Source organism: Rhamphochromis longiceps, linkage group LG3, assembly GCF_057381845.1.
Source record: "Rhamphochromis longiceps isolate RC_006_pf linkage group LG3, R_longiceps_female_GT1.1, whole genome shotgun sequence".
Classification (NCBI taxonomy): domain Eukaryota; kingdom Metazoa; phylum Chordata; class Actinopteri; order Cichliformes; family Cichlidae; genus Rhamphochromis; species Rhamphochromis longiceps.
The window spans coordinates 13,827,635-13,849,477 of NC_140559.1; the positions used below are offsets into that span (position 1 = coordinate 13,827,635).

At 42.6% G+C, this 21,843-nt stretch overlaps 2 protein-coding genes across 8 annotated transcripts in view; one reads left to right on the top strand and one right to left on the bottom strand.

Moving 5' to 3' along the window:
• The window catches only part of LOC146673007 (uncharacterized), a 38,038-nt gene extending 29,231 nt beyond the window's left edge, over nucleotides 1-8,807 (bottom strand). For 6 of the 7 annotated variants that reach the window (XM_085401351.1, XM_085401355.1, XM_085401354.1 and 3 more), the window contains exon 1: nucleotides 8,611-8,807. The gene's annotated coding sequence lies outside the window, so the exon portion shown is untranslated. The remainder of the gene's footprint in view (nucleotides 1-8,610) is intronic. The other variant, XM_085401356.1, reaches the window with a different exon arrangement.
• A 2,547-nt stretch (nucleotides 8,808-11,354) lies between these two features.
• On the top strand, nucleotides 11,355-21,843 carry LOC146673008 (uncharacterized). The gene is made up of 13 exons (XM_085401389.1): nucleotides 11,355-11,508; nucleotides 12,182-12,297; nucleotides 13,045-13,158; nucleotides 13,851-13,955; nucleotides 14,247-14,372; nucleotides 14,753-14,878; nucleotides 16,281-16,359; nucleotides 16,494-16,713; nucleotides 16,881-18,678; nucleotides 18,780-18,953; nucleotides 19,098-19,271; nucleotides 20,160-20,206; nucleotides 20,381-21,843. The coding sequence occupies exons 2-13, from the start codon at nucleotides 12,209-12,211 to the stop codon at nucleotides 20,914-20,916; spliced, it is 3,588 nt and encodes a 1,195-aa protein (XP_085257515.1). The 5' UTR covers nucleotides 11,355-11,508; nucleotides 12,182-12,208; the 3' UTR covers nucleotides 20,917-21,843.

Genomic DNA, 21,843 nt, shown 5'->3' on the forward strand with positions numbered 1-21,843 from the left:
TACGCTTTTGTGGCGCCCTGAGTATTTTGCGCATTAAGAACAAGTCTCAGATGTGTTCCTTATGTGTTCGTGCCCACCCCCCATCATCATTTTTTGCTATTTGTTGTGACAATAGTTTGCATCATAACACAGAGCGAAAAGCTCATTTGCTCCCACCTGATGTGATGTTAGGGCGATATTTAGTTTCGCCAGTAGGTGGCAGTGGCGGCTCAGCCAAACGGGTAACTGGCAAAATAATCCTTCACAAAAGTAACGCAGGCCAGTTATTACAATGGAAGCCGCCAGTAACACTGAATTGTTTTGCTGTGTTTCAGGTGAGAGCAATATACGAGAACTACATACATTTATGTAAAGTTGATGCTTATTTAACATGTTTGGAGTGTAATTCTTGTTTATATGGTGTTTAATGTGAGCGAATAAGGGAGTTGTTTCACGTTATCTGTGGGTAATCCTAGTAACATTTGTGCGCTAGCTAAGTCATGTTAGCCTCCTGCATTAATCTCTGTAACGTGTTGTTCCATCAGTAAGGTGAAAGGAAACTGTTAGCGGGTTTCAGTTAAAGTTATAGGAAATAGACCAGCCAGTACATGTTATGTTGTCTATTGTGTACTGGTCATTTTCTCTGTGTGTTAAGGGCTGATTAATACGTGGCCATTACACGTAATGCCACAAAAGTAACGCAGGCCAGTTATTACAATGGAAGCCGCCAGTAACACTGAATTGTTTTGCTGTGTTTCAGCGCAATAAATCTTCATGTGCACCTGAATGAACCCTGTCGTCCTTCAGTGTGTAACATAATTTGGCGAGCCAGCCAGGAGCATATTTCCTGCTCCAGACAAGAACCTAGAACACATTAAATCAACATTCGGTAAAGATGGAACAACTACAGGATGAGATCAGCACAGCATTGTGGACACTTGGGAAACCCGAACTCACCAAGGTATGCCAGCATCTTAAGTGCAGCGAACCAGCAGGGGTGGGTTTTAAAGGACAGTCCCGACGTGCTCTGATTCGGCTGGCAGAAAGTACTCTGGACGAGATTGAAAAAACAGAGGAATCTGAAGTGTTTCAGCAGTACATCCATGATCTCCAGTCATTCATACAGTCATTACAAGAACATCCTGTAGCTGAAGTGGAGATACAACGAGTAGAGCTCAGTGAGATAGAAAAACTGAAACAAGAGTACAGTCAGCTCCAACAAGCTCAAGCAGAAGCACGACGTGTTCTGGAAGAAAAAATTGAAGCGTTGGGGACCGAGTTTAGAGGTGCAGCTGGGATAAGTGAAAAACAAGTAAGTCAGCCTGCACCCTTTACTACACCAGAAGTGACTCTGAGAAAAGACTTTCGGATCTGGGGTCAGATCGGGGAAGCAGGACAAAAAGACAAGTTATCTTTCACTAGCTTGACCAACCAAATTGATTCCGGGCTTAAGAAAGGCTACTCAGAGACTGAAATCATTGAAGCTGTGATTAAGGCAGTAAGCCCTGGCCTTCACCTTCGAGACTTGCTGGAAGTGAAGCGTGACCTCACACTTCCCACACTAAGAACTATATTACGGGGACATTACAAAGTAGACTCGTCAGCTGACCTGCTTCATCAACTCATGAGCATATCTCAAGACCCCAAAGAATCTGCTCAGTGCTTTCTGTTCAGGGCAATAGAACTCAGAGAGAAATTGCTCTGGAAGTCTGGTGATGACGATGAAGGGGAGCAGTTCAGCCCAGACTTAATTCAGCGCAAGTTCCTGCGCTCATTAGAGACTGGCCTCCTCAGTGAAGCCGTGAAGTTTCAGTTAAAGCCTTATCTTAGCAACTACCAAGTAACAGATGAGGTTCTAATTGAGAAGATAAATGAAGCAGCCAGCCTTGAATTAGAGCGACAAAATAAACTGAGGAGAAATACTATAGTAAAAACACCAAGGATAAATGAGGTACACACAGAGTCACAGCACAACCACACTCAGCCACCTTTGAACAGTGAACCAGACAGAAAGGATGAAACCCAGACAAAGGGGGGTGAAGGAGGTGCCACAAAGAAAAAGCAAGGACAGAATAAGGGCCTGGATTCAGAGACAGCTAAGCTGATTGAAGGCCTGAAAGCTGATGTGCTTGAAGTAAAGAAAATGTTTAATGAGACTTTGGAAGCAACAAAAGTAAGGTCAAGTATGGACAGTCGGTTCTCTCCTACAACAAGACGTGCTAGAGGTTGCCAAATGTGCAGAGAGGCTCAGCTTGGTGATCTGTGTAGACACTGCTATCGCTGTGGTCAGGAGGGTCACCTTTCCCGAGGGTGCAGGCAGGCTAGGATCACCCAGGGAAACGGGAGGGGGCTACTGAGCCGGGACCCACAGTAGCCCACTCATCACCCAGGTCCCAGGTAAATCCTGTCTATGGGCAAGACACCTCGCATCAACAAGCACCACAAAATGACTTCACACGCACTGAAACTGGCCCCAAAGAGCCAAACAGCAACAAATTGACAAGTGACACATCTAATGGTTATATACCCTCACAACGGCAAACCAAGCTCATCAGTCTCATTGGGAAAAGATGCACAGTTCAGTGCCACCTAGATAAGGTACCAGTAGAGGCCCTGTGGGACACTGGAGCTCAGGCAAGTCTGATTAACAATGAATGGCGAGAACAACACCTACCACACAGCACTGTCAGGCCACTTGCTGAGCTGTTGGGAACAGAACCTCTAGTGGCTTTAGCAGCTAATGGTAGTGAAATCCCATATGATGGGTGGGTAGAGACAGAATTCTATTTGGACTGTAACCCTGAAAATTGTCTTCTAGTCCCAATGCTTGTATCCAGTGACCCCAATGTTGCACAACTGCCCATTATTGGATTTAATGTAATAGAGGAAGTTGTGAGTAAATGGGGCAAGCGACAACCAAGCTCACGCAACGTTCGAAAAATCAGCCAAATCCTTTCAGTATCAGTACACACTGCTAAATCAGTACTAAAACTATTGCAGTCACCAGACCAAAACCAAAGTGTGGGCACAGTATTGGCAGGAAAGAGGGGACTATGTCTCGCTGCTGAACAGATTACCACCACATATGTCCGTGCACACATTGGAGCCCAGTTTTCAGGACAGAGTCTGTTATTTGTCCCGAATGAACCATCACAGTTGCCTGAGGGTCTTGTCATCCAAGAGGGACTGGTCACCATAATGGAGGGCAGGTCAGTGTACATCCCAGTCGCGATAGCTAATACCAACAAGCGGGATGTCAACTTAATCCCTCACACTGTTCTGGGACATCTGGAAGAAATAAAAGCAGTGTACCCCATCACCCCTGAAAAGATACAAGACTCAGTGGAGCAGATTTCATCACAGCCTCCTATACAGGTGAATGAGGTTATGAACACACCCTCCTCCAGCCATAAGCCACCTCAGTGGGACCCTCCAGTTAAGTTGGACCATCTCAGTGAAAATGAACAACAAACGGTGAGACAGCTGTTAAGAGAGGAATGTCATGCTTTTGCTTATGATGATAAAGATGTTGGGTGCATCCCCAGTTTAAACATGCACATCACATTGCATGACACAACACCTGTTCGAAAAACCTACATATCTGTGCCAAAGCCTCTGCACCAAGAGGTGAAAGACTATCTTCAAGACCTGCTGAACCGTGGGTGGATTTCAGAGTCTAGGTCACCCTACTCATCTCCAATCGTCTGCGTTCGGAAGAAGTCAGGTGAATTGAGATTGTGCTGTGATTACAGGGAACTCAACCGGAAGTCAGTACCAGACAGACACCCAATTCCCAGAATTCAGGATATGCTAGATTCCCTTCATGGCAGCTCCTGGTTCTCTGTTCTTGATCAGGGGAAAGCATACCATCAGGGGTTCCTGGACCCTGAAAGTCGCCCCCTGACAGCCTTCATCACACCTTGGGGCTTGTACCAGTGGAACCGCATACCCTTTGGCCTCAGCTCAGCCCCAGCAGAGTTTCAGCGGAGCATGGAGGACTGTTTAAGGGGACTGCGGGATGTAATCTGTCAGCCATATTTGGACGACAACCTAGTCCACTCTACTTCATTTGATACTCATCTTGAACACATCAGAGCCGTCCTTCAGAGATACCAAAAACATGGTGTCAAACTCAGCCCACAGAAATGTGACATCTTCAAGAAAAAGGTACGTTTCCTTGGTCGGATGGTGTCCGAAGAGGGATATACCATGGACCCAGCGGAAATAGTCCCTGTACAAGCTCTGAGAGACAAACCACCATCCACAGTGGGGGAACTGAGTCGGGTCCTAGGATTCCTGTCCTACTATAGATCCTATATCCCAAACTTTTCAAAAGTGGCAAAACCCCTGTACCAGTTGCTGACACTGCCTCCAGATAAAGCACCGCCACCAGTGCCCAGGGCAAAGGGGAAAGTGGTTAAGACAAAACCGAAAGGTCGACCACCGCCTAACACACCCATTAAATGGACTGAGAGCCATCAAAATGCCCTAAATGAGTTGACTGACTGTCTAACACAGCCACCTATTCTGGGTTACCCTGATTTCTCAGAGCCCTTTGTACTCCATTGTGATGCCTCACAACAGGGCCTGGGAGCTGTGTTATATCAAAAGCAAGCAGGCAAGATGAAGGTCATTGCATATGGCTCAAGGACATTAACACCCCCTGAGAAAAACTATCATATGCATTCGGGAAAGCTGGAATTCTTGGCTTTAAAATGGGCAGTCTGTGAACGCTTTCGGGACTACCTATATTACGCCCCACATTTTGTTGTCTACACAGACAATAACCCTTTGACATATGTCCTTACGACAGCAAAGCTGAACGCCACAGGCCACCGCTGGGTGAGTGAACTGGCTGACTTCAACTTTACTATCAAATACCGGCCAGGGAAGAAAAATGCTGATGCAGATGGCCTATCCCGCTTACCACTAAACATTGAGCAGTATATGGCACAGTGCACATCAGAAGTCAAACAGGGTGTCGCTAGAGCTGCTGTTGAAAGTGCAGTATTGCAGAGGGAGAATCTGCTGCATGAAACTGTTGTTGTCAGCCTGAGTGCCGTCAGTTTAGTGCAAGACGCAGTCACACTGTCTGCTGGAAAGTCTCTGTCACCCGAGGAAATCCGAGTGAGTCAGGAGAAAGATCCCATCATCAGTCGCTTTTTACAACACAAAATCAACAACTACTTACCAAAAGGTCGTGCCCTAACAGCAGAACCCCCTGATGTCAGAATCTTGCTGAGGCAGTGGAGCAGAGTGCACATAAATGATGATGGGGTCCTCTATAGGAGAGTGAGAGGCAGAGACCAGCTTCTTCTCCCTAAAGAGCATCGTGACACTGTGTTCAGGGAACTGCACAAAGAGATGGGACATTTGGGGGCAGAAAGAACTCTGTGTTTAATAAGGGACAGGTTCTACTGGCCTCGAATGCAAAACGATGTGGAGCATTTTGTAATGCATGCCTGCGAATGCCTCAAGAGAAAGCGGCCAAGTAAGATTACCAGGGCCCCACTGACCACCATTACAACGACATTCCCATTTGAGCTTGTGTCCATAGACTTTTTGCACCTTGAGACTTGTAAACAGGGATATGAGTACATACTGGTAGTGATGGACCACTTCACACGTTTTGCACAAGCTTATGCAACAAAAAACAAATCTGCAAAAACAGTGGTGGATAAGGTCTTCAATCACTTTGCTCTGAACTTTGGTTTCCCAGCACGAATCCACCATGACATGGGCAGGGAATTTGAGAATCAGATGTTTTCCCAGTTGCAAAAAGTCTGTGGTTTACGTGGCTCTCACACTACCCCATACCATCCACAAGGAAATGGGCAAGTGGAGCGTTTCAACAGAACTTTGTTGTCCATGTTGAGAACACTAACTGACCTTGAAAAAGCAGACTGGAAGGAATCATTGACAAAAGTGGTGCACGCCTACAACTGCACTCGGAATGAGGCTACTGGGTTTTCCCCGTACTATTTGTTGTTTGGCCGTACTCCAAGACTCCCTATAGACATCTTGTTCAACTTGCCTTCACAGGAACAGCAATTAAGCTACGAGGAGTATGTGACAAAATGGCAATCCCGAATGAAGGAGGCCTATGAGATTGCATCTATGGCAGCCCAGAAAGAAGCTTCAAGAGGTAAACAGTATTACAACCGTAAGATCTACGGAGCTCAACTTCATCCGGGGAACAGAGTCCTGCTCCGCAACCTCAAGGAGAGAGGAGGCCCAGGCAAGCTTCGGTCATACTGGGAGGATACAGTGTATGTGGTGGTGAGTCAAAAAAGCCCTGACATCCCAGTTTACGAGATCAAGCCAGAGAGGGGAGGAAAAAGCCGCACAGTACACAGGAACCTGTTGCTTCCATGTGACAGTCTACCTGTAGAAAAACCACACAGACAGGAGCAAAACGAAAAAAGAAAAAGCCTGAGACAAAAAGGGGTAGAAGCTCAACAACAGCTACTACAACAAGACACAGACGTGGAGAGTGAGGATGAGGGTGAGCTTGTGTGGAGGTTTCCACAGCAAAACAGTACCACCACCATTATCCCTCCAACCCTGGAATCTCTGGTGGGTGAACAACAACTGGGGGAGCCTCAAACAGCTGACTTCGACCCTTTCTTACAGGACCACAGAGAGATACACGAACCTGAGTTGCAGACAGCAGAGCAACATTACAACCACCAGGAGTCACAGGATGAACAACAAGATGAGCAAGGAGACAGTGACTCCAACAGTGAACAGGGGTTGTCACCTGTCCTCAGACACCCCAAGAGAGAGCGACGTCAGCCCAAAATGCTGACATATGATATATTAGGACAACCCACAGTCAGACAAGCTGATATGGACAGTGTTAAGATGGGAGCTATTTGCACCCAGAGACTGTGGAGGCCTTGGTGGCCTGAAGATATACCAGCAAGGTGTGAGAGACAGTAATAAGAAACTGATCCAAAATGAAGACATTTACATGAACATTGTGACAAGCAGAATAGAGCAAATGTAGCACCAACAGACAATGGACAGAATCTAACATTCATTCTTATGGTGTGTGCTAACTTGTCACATGCTGAACGTATGATGATGATGACCATCTGTAAAAGATGCCTTGATATGTAAACAAAGTTAAGTGTGGTAACAGACTAGTGTATTGTTGGCCGAATATTGAGTCTGGTTACAGTCAGAAATTCAGAGTAACATGATGAACTTGTTTACTAACCTTGAGGGAGAAAAAATGGTTACTTGGCACAACAAGATTCATGATTAGCTTCTACCATGACTTTTAATTTGCTGAATGCAAATTGTTGTACTGCAATGTTTCATTGAACAGATGTCAGAAGCATGTGTAACCATAATTGTTACCCAGGGATAGGTATACTAATAGTACACAAGAAATGTACTGACAACGGCAAACATGTTCAAAGAGTTTAGGAAAAAATAGACGGAAGCCTTTTTTTTCCTTCTTTCTTTCTTTTTTTATTAAGTAGGGGAGGGTGTGGCGCCCTGAGTATTTTGCGCATTAAGAACAAGTCTCAGATGTGTTCCTTATGTGTTCGTGCCCACCCCCCATCATCATTTTTTGCTATTTGTTGTGACAATAGTTTGCATCATAACACAGAGCGAAAAGCTCATTTGCTCCCACCTGATGTGATGTTAGGGCGATATTTAGTTTCGCCAGTAGGTGGCAGTGGCGGCTCAGCCAAACGGGTAACTGGCAAAATAATCCTTCACAAAAGTAACGCAGGCCAGTTATTACAATGGAAGCCGCCAGTAACACTGAATTGTTTTGCTGTGTTTCAGGTGAGAGCAATATACGAGAACTACATACATTTATGTAAAGTTGATGCTTATTTAACATGTTTGGAGTGTAATTCTTGTTTATATGGTGTTTAATGTGAGCGAATAAGGGAGTTGTTTCACGTTATCTGTGGGTAATCCTAGTAACATTTGTGCGCTAGCTAAGTCATGTTAGCCTCCTGCATTAATCTCTGTAACGTGTTGTTCCATCAGTAAGGTGAAAGGAAACTGTTAGCGGGTTTCAGTTAAAGTTATAGGAAATAGACCAGCCAGTACATGTTATGTTGTCTATTGTGTACTGGTCATTTTCTCTGTGTGTTAAGGGCTGATTAATACGTGGCCATTACACGTAATGCCACAAAAGTAACGCAGGCCAGTTATTACAATGGAAGCCGCCAGTAACACTGAATTGTTTTGCTGTGTTTCAGCGCAATAAATCTTCATGTGCACCTGAATGAACCCTGTCGTCCTTCAGTGTGTAACACTTTCACTTAAACTTTTAATCCCATTAATCGTGATGACGGCGTTAGAGTTGACAGCCCGACAGCAAACGCACAAAAATGATGACACAGACTTGTAATTTGCACCGACGTGTTTTCTAAATTCGCAGCACTTGTTGACAGACACGTGACGTCCACACAGCGACATTTTAGTCTAAAAACATATTAAAAGTGGATTCTCGTATTCACGAGTCCGCGGCGTCCTTGAACACACCGGGCCGTTTTTAACCCGCACTTCAAACTTTCAAACGTAAATTAAAACCTACGAAAAATGAAAAGTGAGCAATGAGCTTACACCGAGGTAAACAGGGCGGGAAGACACACAACTGACCTGAACACTCAACATCCCGCGAACGTGACAAAGTTTCAGCCCATTAGGAAGCAGGAACAAAAGAGACTGAAGATAATCCGGGTTTGAACAGAATCACGTCCCACAAGAAACGAATACATTTCCTCCAACTTTTTCGTTCTTTTTCTTCTTCTTCTTCTTCCTCTTCTTCTTCTTCTTCTTCCTCTTCTTCTAAATTATATTGGCGGTTGTCAAACAACAGAATTGGTGCAATACCGCCACCAACTGGTATGGAGTGTGGTCCAGAATGTCACTTCAGGATTAGATGCTATCATATAAATGTGTTTGTCTAAGAAATCTAATATTACCTGATGATTTTTACTTCGTGAATTGTTTCTAAGTAAAGCATTTAACTCTAGCTTCACTTTGAGGTTTTGAATCAGTCTTCTTTCTTCCACATGGTCTTGACACTGTAACATAACACGCAATGTTACAGTGTTTCCCCTAAACTGAAGTGTGCTGTTTAACCCAGTGTGATCAAATCTGACATGTGAAGTGTTTGTTTCTTCTCTCCTCCTCCTGTCTCCTTCTCATTTCTCCAGTTTTCTTTTGGATTAAAAAACACTGTCATTTCCTTTCTTTCTCATGAATTAGACATTTATGGCACACTGCAAACTGCATTAAGTCCATGCCTGTTGAGGCTTTGCTATAGCTATATAAGTGGGATTTGTTATTCGAACGAGTGTTAATCGGCTACAAGCTGTGAGCGCAGTGCAGTGTAAAACTCTTCCTTCAGTCCTCACGCTGAGTGTTTAGAGGTGAGCACACTTGTTAGTCTTCAGTGATGAACTGAATTGATCTCCTTTTTCTCAGCACATAGCAAGTCACTCTCTCTGCTGCATCTACAACAAATAAAAGTGAAATATCTGTGAAAATGCAGCTTTTAATGAAACTGTTAGATTAATGCCTGCATGTTACATTGTGGTATCATCTGCTATTATGATCTGGCAGTAAATAATATGTTGTGTTTATTGCGCATTGCACAGACCAGCTGTTACACACAAATTTCAGGGTGGTGTGGAACGGTTTTACTGATGCACCGCTCCTCCGGATCAATCTGAGTCCTAATCTTCAGAAGCCTTTAACCTCACCTCTGCTGTTAATAACGAGCCTGAGGGCTTTGGTAGCTAGTTTAAGATCCACATTGGCTTTAGAAATCTTTCCAGGGGTAACTTCCTCCCCAGGAGGCGTTGTCAGCATTCCTTAGTCACCTTTACTGGTTATTGCTCCTTCGCCACAATGAGATGAATTTCTACAACGACAAAATCCTGTTACTGCAAATGTAACTAACTATGGTTTTCACACACACACACACACACACACACACACACACACACACACACACACACACACTTGAAAGATTGAAGGCAGTTGAAAAGTAAAAATTTGCTTCCTTTCCAGAAAAACGCAAACTTCAGAAGTACACCTCCCTCCAAGCTTGCGATAAGCCAACATTACTACTCGGTCAGGATTTGCCATGTTCTTGGCAGCGTTTGACTTTGTTTTTGGCGTTTACATGTGGGCGGAGAGATTTTAAGAACGGAAAGTCCCCGTTTTCATAAACACCCGTGTGCGTGAGGAGGTGCGGCTCTCTCCGTGGTAGTGATGGGATTTCCGGCTCTTTTTAGAGATCCTGCTCTTTCGGTTCGGCTCACTAAAAAGACCCGGCTCTTTCGGCTCCCAACCGGCTCTTCAGGTTGTTTTGTTGCTTTAATTAATTTATTATTAACAATAATATAAAATTCTGCACAAAAGGAATTACTAACGTAAAACAAAGTGGTTTTATTTATATATGTTTATATATAAATATATGCGGTGGCCCCTAGAGACAAAACACATACAAACTCCGAAACACATTTCTAGCATGAACGGAACTTCCAAAGCAGAGCTACTAGATCACTTAAATTACACAATTGAAAGCATGTGTGTATTGTTTGTGTATTTATACACAGGCACTCAAATATATTCAAATAATTAAAAAAAAAGTTCATCTACCTGTTACTATCACACACCAAATCCGGTTGTTGGTACTCTTGGCTTGTGTAGCCACAAGATAACAAAAGCTCCACACTGCGCCCAGCATCCTGGATCACTTCTGTTGTCTTTTGTACGTGTTTTGGAGTTTTTACGTGTTTTGGAGTTTGTACATGCTTCAGAGTTCGTACGTGATTTGAAGTTTGTATGTGCTTTGTCTCTAGGGACCACCGTAAATATACTTTTATTTATTCACTCCACATAAAATGTAATAAATAAATCATATAATACAAAAATCAACTATTCACATTTCAACTTTTAACTATTTAAATTTTCAGCTTTTTCCTTTTACAAATTTAAAGTGAAACAACACAAAACACTGCAAACCACAACACAATTAAATATAAATTATAATAGGAAAACAAAAAGAAGATGCATATTCTCTGTCATATGGGCCTGCATGAATAAACTTTCTGAATCCTTTATCATCTGCAACCGAAAATAGTTGTGGATGATTACTATACCTTTCTAATGTGACGTTGTTGTCCCTGGCTCTCTTTCTCTCTCTCTCTCTCTGGCTCTGTTCCTGCTACTGAGTGTAACTACCGCCCCTCCCCCCTCTTCCCAGCATAAAGCACAAGGCTCACGTGCAGGCGAGAGAGAGAGGGTGAGAGAAAGAAAAAGAAAAAAAACCCACGTGACGGCTCGCGATAAGGAGCCGGCTCGCGTCGTTCACGTCAAAGAGTCGGCTCTAAGAGCCTTTTCGTTCGCGAACGACCCATCACTACTCCGTGGAATATGAGACAGTCTCGGTGAACAGCAGCTGCTCGGGTGTTTCCGTGTTCGTTACTTTTTTTCCTGAACTTTGTGTGAGTTGACCGTCGCCGCGTGAAGCTCCGTGTGAAGGTAACGCAAGGAGTGTGTAATGTTCGTGATGTTTCCCTGTGTGCAGCTTAGTTCACGGTGACGGACTCGCAGCTCAGACTGCGAATACGGCACCGCAACGAGGCCGTGTTCGCCATATTGTGTTAGTTTGTGCGATCACGTTTGGCACAACACCAGAATGTAGACACTCTGAGCTCCGGACGGAACTTTATCTTCACGGTGCTGCCAGAGGGAAAGACGGACTCAATCATTACTTGTTATAAACAGGACTGTTTTGGATTACACACAATGGCCTGTGAGTAAAAATACTGCGTCACACTGGCTGTTCTCCTGTAACAGGAAGTCATCGTCTGTAAGGACGGTTGTTACGACACTTGTAACGTTTGTAACTCGGACAGACCGAGTAAGACTGATAAATATAATATAAAATGTAATAATCATATAAAACTGGGAGTATAAATTTTCAAGAGTGGGATCAATAAACAGATATGATAACGGCACAGATATCAGTAAAACCTTTAAATAGAAGCAGATCAGCTGGTTGCAGCTTCCTCTGCCTCACACTGCTGTCTGACTGCATCCAGCTGACACTGAGAGGAAGCAGGAAAGAAGCAGCTGATATCTGGACAGCACACATGATGGAAAGCAGGGTTTCAGTTGATGTGCACATGAATGATTTGTGTTTCCTCTGCAGGTAGAAAGTGTGTGTGAGCTGAGCAGCATGGATCAGTGTGAGGACAGAGAGGAGGGAGTCCCTCCCTCTAAAAGCACTCTGTGTGGGGAACATGAGAGCCAGACCAAAGCTCAGAGGTGAGACGACCATCTCTAACTGTCCATGACTCTTCTCCATGTCACAGCTCAGCACTCACATCACACTCAAAGCTCCAATAAACACATGCTGGATCCAACCTGTAGTGTGTGGGAACATATAACTCAGGGTGTGACAAACACAGCCAGGCTCCACAGAACATGAGGGGACAGTTTAGAGGTTTGATCTGGTTGTGAAATAAATCATTCAACCACAAATCAAAGCTGTAAATAATGAATCCCTTCTTCTTCTTCTTCTATCCTGGTTATTTTTCTAGCATCAAACATCAACAAATACATTACAAGTCGACCAAACAAGTGGCTCAAAGAGCAGATTTTAAAAAATAACGATAATTCTTAAAATTTTCTTAATATAACTTTTTCTTCTGAGTAATACATGCTGGAGGCTGGTGATGCCTGCAGGTGAAGAAAAAAAGGCTAAAGTATATAAATACTCATTATTTCTAACATTTATTAGCAATTTTACATGAATCATAACACAAATGAGTTTTAGAATGAAAGAAATGTATATTTACTAATGTAACACCAGCTGTCATAGTTATCTCACTCATAAGGTAAGGTAAAGATGTTCAATATTAGAGAGAGGCGCCAATGATAATCGTCTGTGAGCAGCTCTTGGTGAAAGTGGGGAGGAAGAACATGAAGAGACCTCCTACAGGTCAGATGTCTGTGGAGAGAGAATCTTCTGTGAACAATGATTTAACATGGTTTTCCCTCCATGTCTGCCAGAGTCAGTGGGAGAACCTGTTGGCCTCATGTCCCCCAGAGGTTTTCTGAATCCAGCTGTGTGTCTCTGAGGAGTAATCAGTCCATAGAGCCTCCGCTGTTCTTTGCTCCAGACATGTAAGCTGGAACTGAGTCCTTAATGCCACATTTGTGTGTTCAGTGTTACTTTTCATTAGCTTTGTGTACCTACAGCATGTCAGCTTTATGTGTTCTTACATAAACATAAAGCTGTGCATCAGAATCAGTCAGCAGCTTCAGCCTGCAGATAAATGTGTGAACAAAATAAGAAATATAATCACGACAGTTGATCAACTCCGTGTGATCCTGAGACATTGGTGGGAAAAACTTTCTTCATCAGTCTGACTGACAGCAAAGAGTTAGAGGATGAAGGGTTTAAATGAGGCTGCAGAAGAAAATAACTGTTTGTATTTATGTGAGATGGTTTGAGGAGAAGTTCAGCAGGTGGAAATTCACACTGTATGTAACTTAGAGATAATTAACAAAGTTTAACAGAAAACGTGAGCATTATATTTCCTGTGACTTTGGAGAGAACGGTGAAAACAGTGTGTGGGTCCATCTGTAGGGCAGCGTCATGGTTCACAGTTTCAGAAAGGAGAAGGATTAGTTTCTGTACCTGCTAATAACAGAGTAATGGCCAGAAATGACTCGAATATTTGTTTGTAAATCATCCAGAATTGTTGTTGTTTATAATGTGGTTGCATGTTTTTCTGAACACAAAAATATTTTTAATTGAAATCTTAATCTTGATCCTGGGACTCGATCTTTCTGTCTGCTGCGATCCGCCTCAGACCATCAGACTATCCTGAACCTGATGCCAGCTGTGTGTCCTTAAAGAGTGATCTGTCCATGGAGCCTCCACTGTTCTTCAAAAAGCAGATTATTTCAGAGATGGTGTAAGTAAACATCAGCTCATCTTCTTCCTCATGTGTCCTCATCTTCAGAGTCATGCGAGAAGTCATGTGGCATTTTAGTTCAGTCCAGCAGAAACAGCAGAGGACATTTTCATGTATGATGAACAATTATGTTACTATGTGTCTTCTGAATGAGTTGGTAAACTCTCTGTATGTATTATTGTAGGGTCTACCTTACAACATAAAGCACCTTGAGGCGACTGATTTGGCGCTATGTCAACAAAACTGAATTGAATAAACTTGTTCTTGGTGGTCTACTTCTTTATCTGGCAGACATGACAGACCAGGCTGCTGTGAGCCTGATCACAGCTGTGTGTCTCTGAAGAGTGATACCTCCATGGAGCCACCGCTATTCTTCAAGAAACCAGCATCAACCTTTAGAGCAGGAAAACCAAAGAGGTGAGCTCTCCTGGAACGTCCATTAGAGCTGTCGCTATAATTACCTGGTTCCCTGTACTCGGGTTTAAGCTGATATTTAGACCTAAAATGGTTGTAAAGATTAATGTGAGTGTTAGTGAGACGTGCAACTTCACGTAGCCGTGAGACCTGAAATCAGATTTTGGAAGTTCGGTTTAACTAAGAGACTCACAAGTAACAGACACCAAAACAATGCTCAGAGGTGGTTAAAGCTCTGAGGCAGAACTACAGAAGGCCTTTTATGCATCTCGGTCTACTCTCAGGGTTCTGGATTGTTTTTAACATTTAATGGTTATTCATTTTTAAACTGTATACATTTATGATCTAATTTTCTCTGGGATGGCTCATTGTTTGCTTACCAGGATCTGTCAAAGAACTGTCTTCAAACAGACACGTAGCTGTGAGTCGGTGAAGAGTGATGCATCCATGGAGCCACCGCTATTTTTCAAGAAAAACGTTATACCCTTAAAACCAGGGAAACGAAGGAGGTACGTTTTCCATCAGTACCGTCTCATTAAGTGGCTGTTTGCTCTGTACTGAGGTGTAAGTAGGTATCTACGGTATACTAAAAACAGCTCAGGGTAAAGAATAATCTGAAGAGCAGTGTTAGTGTAGTGTGTGTGAATGTCTGTGTGAATGGGTGAATGACTGAACGTGTAAAGCACTTTGGGGTCCTTAGGGATTAGTAAGGCGCTATACAAATCCAGGCCATAGTGTATGTGTTATTTCACATAACAGCGAGACATAAAATCAGGTAGAGGAACTCCAGTTTGAGCAACACAGTCACAAGTTTGTTCTTCAGATACCAAACATTACACAAAGGTTCATAAAACTCAGATATAACATATGAAAAGTAGTCATGACAGCCATGATCTTCTGGCAGAACTTCTCTAAAGTATGAACATATCAGTGCAGACGGAGCATTTACAACCATTAAACATAAAGTGGTAATTAGCTGAGTAAAATTCTATTATGCAAAGAACGAGATCTCTAAAACCCCAGATAAGCTTCTCAGTTTGAAACGAAACCCTTAGAGATGCCTTTAACACCAGTTTAGTAACATACTCTGGGCTGCATACTTTTAAAAACAGGGTAAAAAAAATAGTGAAATCTGAAAAATCTTTTGTGATTAATTTTATTAATTTTATTGGCATTCATTCAGGAAGCTTCACAGAAGTTTCAAAACTGGTTTCAATCAGGAAGCATGTGAGACTCAAACAGGACAACAAGACAGAAATTAGAAAAATGAGGGTTTAAATACACATGAGATAATTAGAGAAAGAGACAGCTGGGAAACAAGGTGCAGGGGAATGGAATCACCTAACGAGCAGGGGGTGGAGAAAACTGAACATAATGCACAAGAGACTATGAAAATAACACACTGCAGTTTCATATAAACATGTTGTGGTTTTCTCTACATTCAGGTTGAGAGTATTATAATATGATGGTGTTGCTTTGACTGCACAATCCCACGAAACGATATAGAAAATATGTAAAATATATCAGCTGTGAATAACCTCCTAATTGCATTGTATAAAAAGGAATGATTGTCTGTAGGTGCAGGGAGCGCTGTTAGCATAGTCGCTCATTAAGACCAGGTTAATTCTGTCCATTTGCAATTACAATTGCTTAACTAGCTAACTAAATAGATTCTGCACATGAGAAGAGTGTCTGTATTTGCATTTGGACTGTCCCTTTCACACTGCAAATTTTTAAATTGAAACAAATCCCAAAAGTGTTAAACTTAGATTAGCCACAACTTGAGTAAGCAGGCATGACTAATTTATTTGAAAGCATAAATGGCACATTAATAACCAGGTGACCATTTTACGTGGCTGGATGTGTATGTGGAAAGATAGTGTAATGTAATTCTTCATGGTTCTTCCACAGTGTGGACCAGGAGAGCTCAGAGGTTCCCAGTGGTCAGTCTGCCCAGCAGCATCAAACACAGCTGGACTCCATATTTATGGTCTGTACATGTGAAACAACTACTTTTACATCTATTGTGTTCACAATCATCTCCATGCTGCTCTTTGTAGAGATCTGATGTTTGGCTCCATGATTTCAGTCTGATTGGCTCATTCATAAAGTATTCTGTTCCAGCTGCTGGAGGACAACATCATCACTTTTGTGAAGGACGAGCTGAAGAAGATCCAGAAGGTTTTGAGTCCATATTATGAAGGCAGTGAGATGGAGGATGAAGCAGTATTGCATTGTGAAGATGAAGAGCAATGGAGGAGCAACAGAGAGGCAGTTCTGAAAATCACAGTAAACTTCCTAAGGAGAATGAAGCAGGAGGATCTGGTTGACCGTCTGAAGAACAGTGAGGATTTCTCTCTCTCTATTTTCTTTTGCTGAGTAACTGGAACATTTACTAATGTTTCAAAAGAGGGACCCACATGTGTTGAAATGCTAATGATTTAGGGCATGAAATTGTTGCCTGAACTTTCTAAACATTTGGTTGGTATATTTGGTCTGTTGTTCTTTTAGGAACTCCCAGCAGAGTTTGTCAGCAAAACCTTAAATCTGCACTGAAGAAGAAGTTCCAGTGTGTGTTTGAGGGGATCGCTAAAGCAGAAAGCCCAACCCTTCTGAATCAGATCTACACAGAGCTCTACATCACAGAGGGAGGGACTGCAGAGGTCAATGATGAACATGAGGTCAGACAGATTGAAACAGCATCCAGGAAACAAGACAGACCAGAAACAACAATCAGACAAGAAGACATCTTTAAAGCCTCACCTGGAAGAGATGAACCAATCAGAACAGTGCTGACAAAGGGAGTGGCTGGCATTGGGAAAACAGTCTTAACACAGAAATACAGCCTGGACTGGGCTGAAGACAAAGCCAACCAGGACATCCAGTTCATATTTCCATTCACTTTCAGAGAGCTGAATGTGCTGAAAGAGGAAAAGTTCAGCTTGGTGGGACTTGTTCATCACTTCTTTACTGAAACCAAAGAAGCAGGAATCTGCAGCTTTGAAGACTTCCAGGTTGTGTTCATCTTTGATGGTCTGGATGAGTGTCGACTTCCTCTGGACTTCCACAAAACTACAATCCTAACTGACCCTAGAAAGTCCACCTCAGTGGATGTGCTGCTGATAAACCTCATCAGGGGGAAACTGCTTCCCTCTGCTCGCCTCTGGATAACCACACGACCTGCAGCAGCCAATCAGATCCCTCCTGACTGTGTTGGCATGGTGACAGAGGTCAGAGGGTTCACAGACCCACAGAAGGAGGAGTACTTCAGGAAGAGGTTCAGAGATGAGGAGCAGGCCAGCAGGATCATCTCCCACATCAAGACATCACGAAGCCTCCACATCATGTGCCACATCCCAGTCTTCTGCTGGATCACTGCTACAGTTCTGGGGGATGTGCTGAAAACCAGAGAGGGAGGACAGCTGCCCAAGACCCTGACTGAGATGTACATCCACTTCCTCGTGGTTCAGGTCAAAGTGAAGAAGGTCAAATATGATGGAGGAGCTGAGACAGATCCACACTGGAGTCCAGAGAGCAGGAAGATGATTGAGTCTCTGGGAAAACTGGCTTTTGATCAGCTGCAGAAAGGAAACCTGATCTTCTATGAATCAGACCTGACAGAGTGTGGCATCGATATCAGAGCAGCCTCAGTGTACTCAGGAGTGTTCACACAGATCTTTAAAGAAGAGAGAGGATTGTACCAGGACAAGGTGTTCTGCTTCATCCATCTGAGTGTTCAGGAGTTTCTGGCTGCTCTTCATGTCCATCTGACCTTCATCAACTCTGGACTCAATCTGCTCGAAGAACAAAAAACAACCTCCAAGAGGTCAAAACCAAGATACTTTACAGAGACACATTTCTATCAAAGTGCTGTGAATAAGGCGTTACAGAGTCCAAATGGACACCTGGACTTGTTCCTCCGCTTCCTCCTGGGCCTTTCACTGCAAAGCAGTCAGACTCTCCTTCAAGGTCTGCTGATACAGACAGGAAGTAGCTCACAGACCAATCAGGAAACAGTCCAATACATCAAGGAGAAACTCAGTGAAAATCTGACTGCAGAGAAAAGCATCAATCTGTTCCACTCTTTGAATGAACTGAATGATCGTTCTCTAGTGAAAGAGATCCAACAGTCCCTGAGATCAGGAAGTCTCTCCGCAGATAAACTTTCTCCTGCTCAGTGGTCAGCTCTGGTCTTCATCTTACTGTCATCAGAAGAAGATCTGGATGTGTTTGACTTGAAAAAATACTCTGCTTCAGAGGAGGCTCTTCTGAGGCTGCTGCCAGTTGTGAAAGCCTCTAAAAAAGCTCTGTAAGTACATAGATAGCATTTATTTATGAATAAAAATGATACAAAGTAGCTTACAACTATAGAAAAGGTAGAACACTTTTGTATTTTGTTTGTCTCTTTAGGCTAAGTTGCTGCAACCTTTCAGAAAGAACCTGTGAAGCTCTTTCCACAGTCCTCTGTTCCCAGTCTTGCAGTCTAAAAGAGCTGGACCTGAGTAACAACAATCTGCAGGATTCAGGCGTGAAGCTTCTCTCAGTGGGGCTTGAAAGTCCTCAGTGTACACTGGAAACTCTCAGGTCAGATCAAGAGCTTTTTAAACTTACATTTAGATAGGAAAGACATGGTTATAGCTTACTCTCTTTCTCATTTATTATAAGTATAGTATATATCTATTTTTTCAAAAAACGTTAAAAACATTTGCTAAATTTGTGGAACTCTAGTTTGTCAGGCTGTCTGATCACAGAAGAAGGCTGCACTTCTCTCGCATCAGCTGTCAGCTCCAACCCCTCCCATCTGAAAGAGCTGGATCTGAGTTACAATCACTCAAGAGGCTTCGGGATGCAACGGCTGTCGGCTGGAATGAGTGATCCATGCTGGAGACTGGAAACTCTGAGGTATGGAGAGTCTTGTGACAGCCACACATGAATAGATAGAGAACACACATTAAGATTAAAAGTCAAGAGGATCAATTTCACTAAATAGTTTTGAAAAATTATTATTTTCATGAATACTTGTGCAAAGAAATAAAGAAGTCTGGCGCATGGGCAGTGACAGTGCAGCCTTCCTGAAGCATTACGCAGAGGTTTTTGGCACACACATACCCGAGTCTGGGTTATCTTTGGAAAGTTTAAATACAGTGAAGTGGATAAGAGTTTTTTGTCATAATCTTGGCACACTCAATTTGCTGGTGGGATTGTTGCATGAGACAGGTTATTTTAATGTGTTTCAGGTGAGAGCAGTACACAAACCTTATAGACATTTTGATAATTACAGGTTAATTTAAGCTGCGTCTTTGAGTTCATTAGTATAAGATGAAATAAGGAAGATAACTGAAGCTAGCTGCTATAAGTAATGTGGAAATGTTAACTTTGTAATTGTGTTCTTCCTGTCAGCTATCATGTCTGAAGGCAAATGGAAACATTTGGAGTGTAACAAGCTATAAAACTAATGTTAGTCCAACCCTTTTAAATGTTAAGTTTTCTGGAGTGCACAAATTTGAATACAGAAGACAGCCAAGGTACAGAAATAGCTGCAGAAATGCATCACCTACAGCATGTTCCAGATGGTGACCGCTGTAAAGATGCTGAAAACTTTCTGACAACCAAAGAAATGTGGATTGTAAGAGTCAGAGTCCTATTTGTAAGATGTGTGGTAACAGGACCTTTCTATTCCCATTTTGTTAGCAAAGTCAGTGTCTAACAGTGTGTGAATGAGAGCCATGTAATGTCCATGTGTGCATGCTGAAAGAGACTGTGCTGGTCTGACCCCCCTCCTCCTTTCAGGGTGGAGCCTGCTGGAGTCCGATGGTTGACACCAGGTCTGAGGAAGTGTAAGTGTCTTTTTAATGTGATTCATGAAAACAAAGCAGCACACATTCAACCATCTTCAAACTGTCACATCACTCATTCACATCTCTGATGTCAGGAGTCATCATCAAAGTGTCAATCAATGAACAGATGATGTTTCAATAACTGCAGCTGGATTGTGTTTGTTCTCTCATCAGATTCCTGTCAACTCACAGTCGACACAAACACAGTGAACACAAAGCTCCAACTGTCTGACCACAACAGGAAGGTGACACGTGTGGAGGAGGTTCTGTCATATCCTGATCATCCAGACAGATTTGATCAGTATCCTCAGCTCCTGTGCAGAGATGGTCTGACTGGTCGCTGTTACTGGGAGGTCGAGTGGAGAGGAATGGTTGATATATCAGTGAGTTACAGAAGAATCAGAAGGAAAGGAGACAGATATGACTGTGAACTTGGATTTAACGAACATTCGTGGAGTCTGAGCTGCTTTGATCATGGTCCTCATGCTGTCTGGCACAATAAGACAAGAACAACAATCTCCTCCTCCTCCTCCTCTGTCTCTAACAGAGTAGCAGTGTATGTGGACTGTCCTGCTGGCACTCTGTCCTTCTACAGAGTCTCCTCTGACACTCTGATCCACCTCCACACCTTCAACACCACATTCACTGAACCTCTTTATCCTGGGTTTGTTTTTGGGTCAAATTCTTCAGTCTTTCTTTGTGCAGTCTAAAGGCTCTCCTCCTTTTACAGAAACACTTCAGAAGTCAGCTTTTCAGCATTTTTAAACAGGCTGTTTGTTATTAAAGGTTTATTTTATTGTTCAAGTGTGATGTAAGTATACAGTATAATGTGGATATAGAACTGGTGTTCCTTCTAATTAGTTGTGTTGCTCATATTTGTTGTTGTGTATTATCTCCTGTTCCCATCAGGGACTACAATATCATAGATCAAACAGTACACAATTTTTAAATTCAATTCAGAATGTCTGTATGGTCTCCTGATCCTTCCTCCAGTATTGATTATATATTATTTAATCAGTAAGCATTCTTTCCACAATGATTCATAGATGTTCTCACTATCAAAATACTCTATAGTTATGTTTTATCGGTTGGTTGCTAACTTTTGCTAAAGCTGGCACTGCAGACATCTACTGGATCCACTTTGACGTATGTAATCCTCTAACTTATAAGTAATTGCACAATATACCAACAGTTACATTGTTAGGGCCCTGAGTTAGTTAATTGGTTTTTATTGTCATTTTAACACATTGGATTTTAATATGGAACAGCAGTGTAATCTCAAACATAGCACTTTAACATCAGTGAGAGGGTGGTTGAGAAACCAAAATCAAAGTTTTTAAAAATTATTTTGCAATCTGAAAGTTAATTTAATATTTAATCATATAATTTTAAATGCCGGGACACCGTGTATTATTTTAATTTGGTTCAGAATTGTATAAAATCTCTTTTTATGGTTTCAATTATATGTTAGGTTCAGTTACTTGATTTTGTGCTGAGAAAACTGTATATATAATGTAAAATAGATGTAGAGGCTAATCCTATGCTTGAAGCCACTGAGGTGGTCGTTAACGGGGGTGACGCGATGTCACTGGTATGCATGAATTAAGTTCACAGTCCAATAAATCCAGCAGTATGTA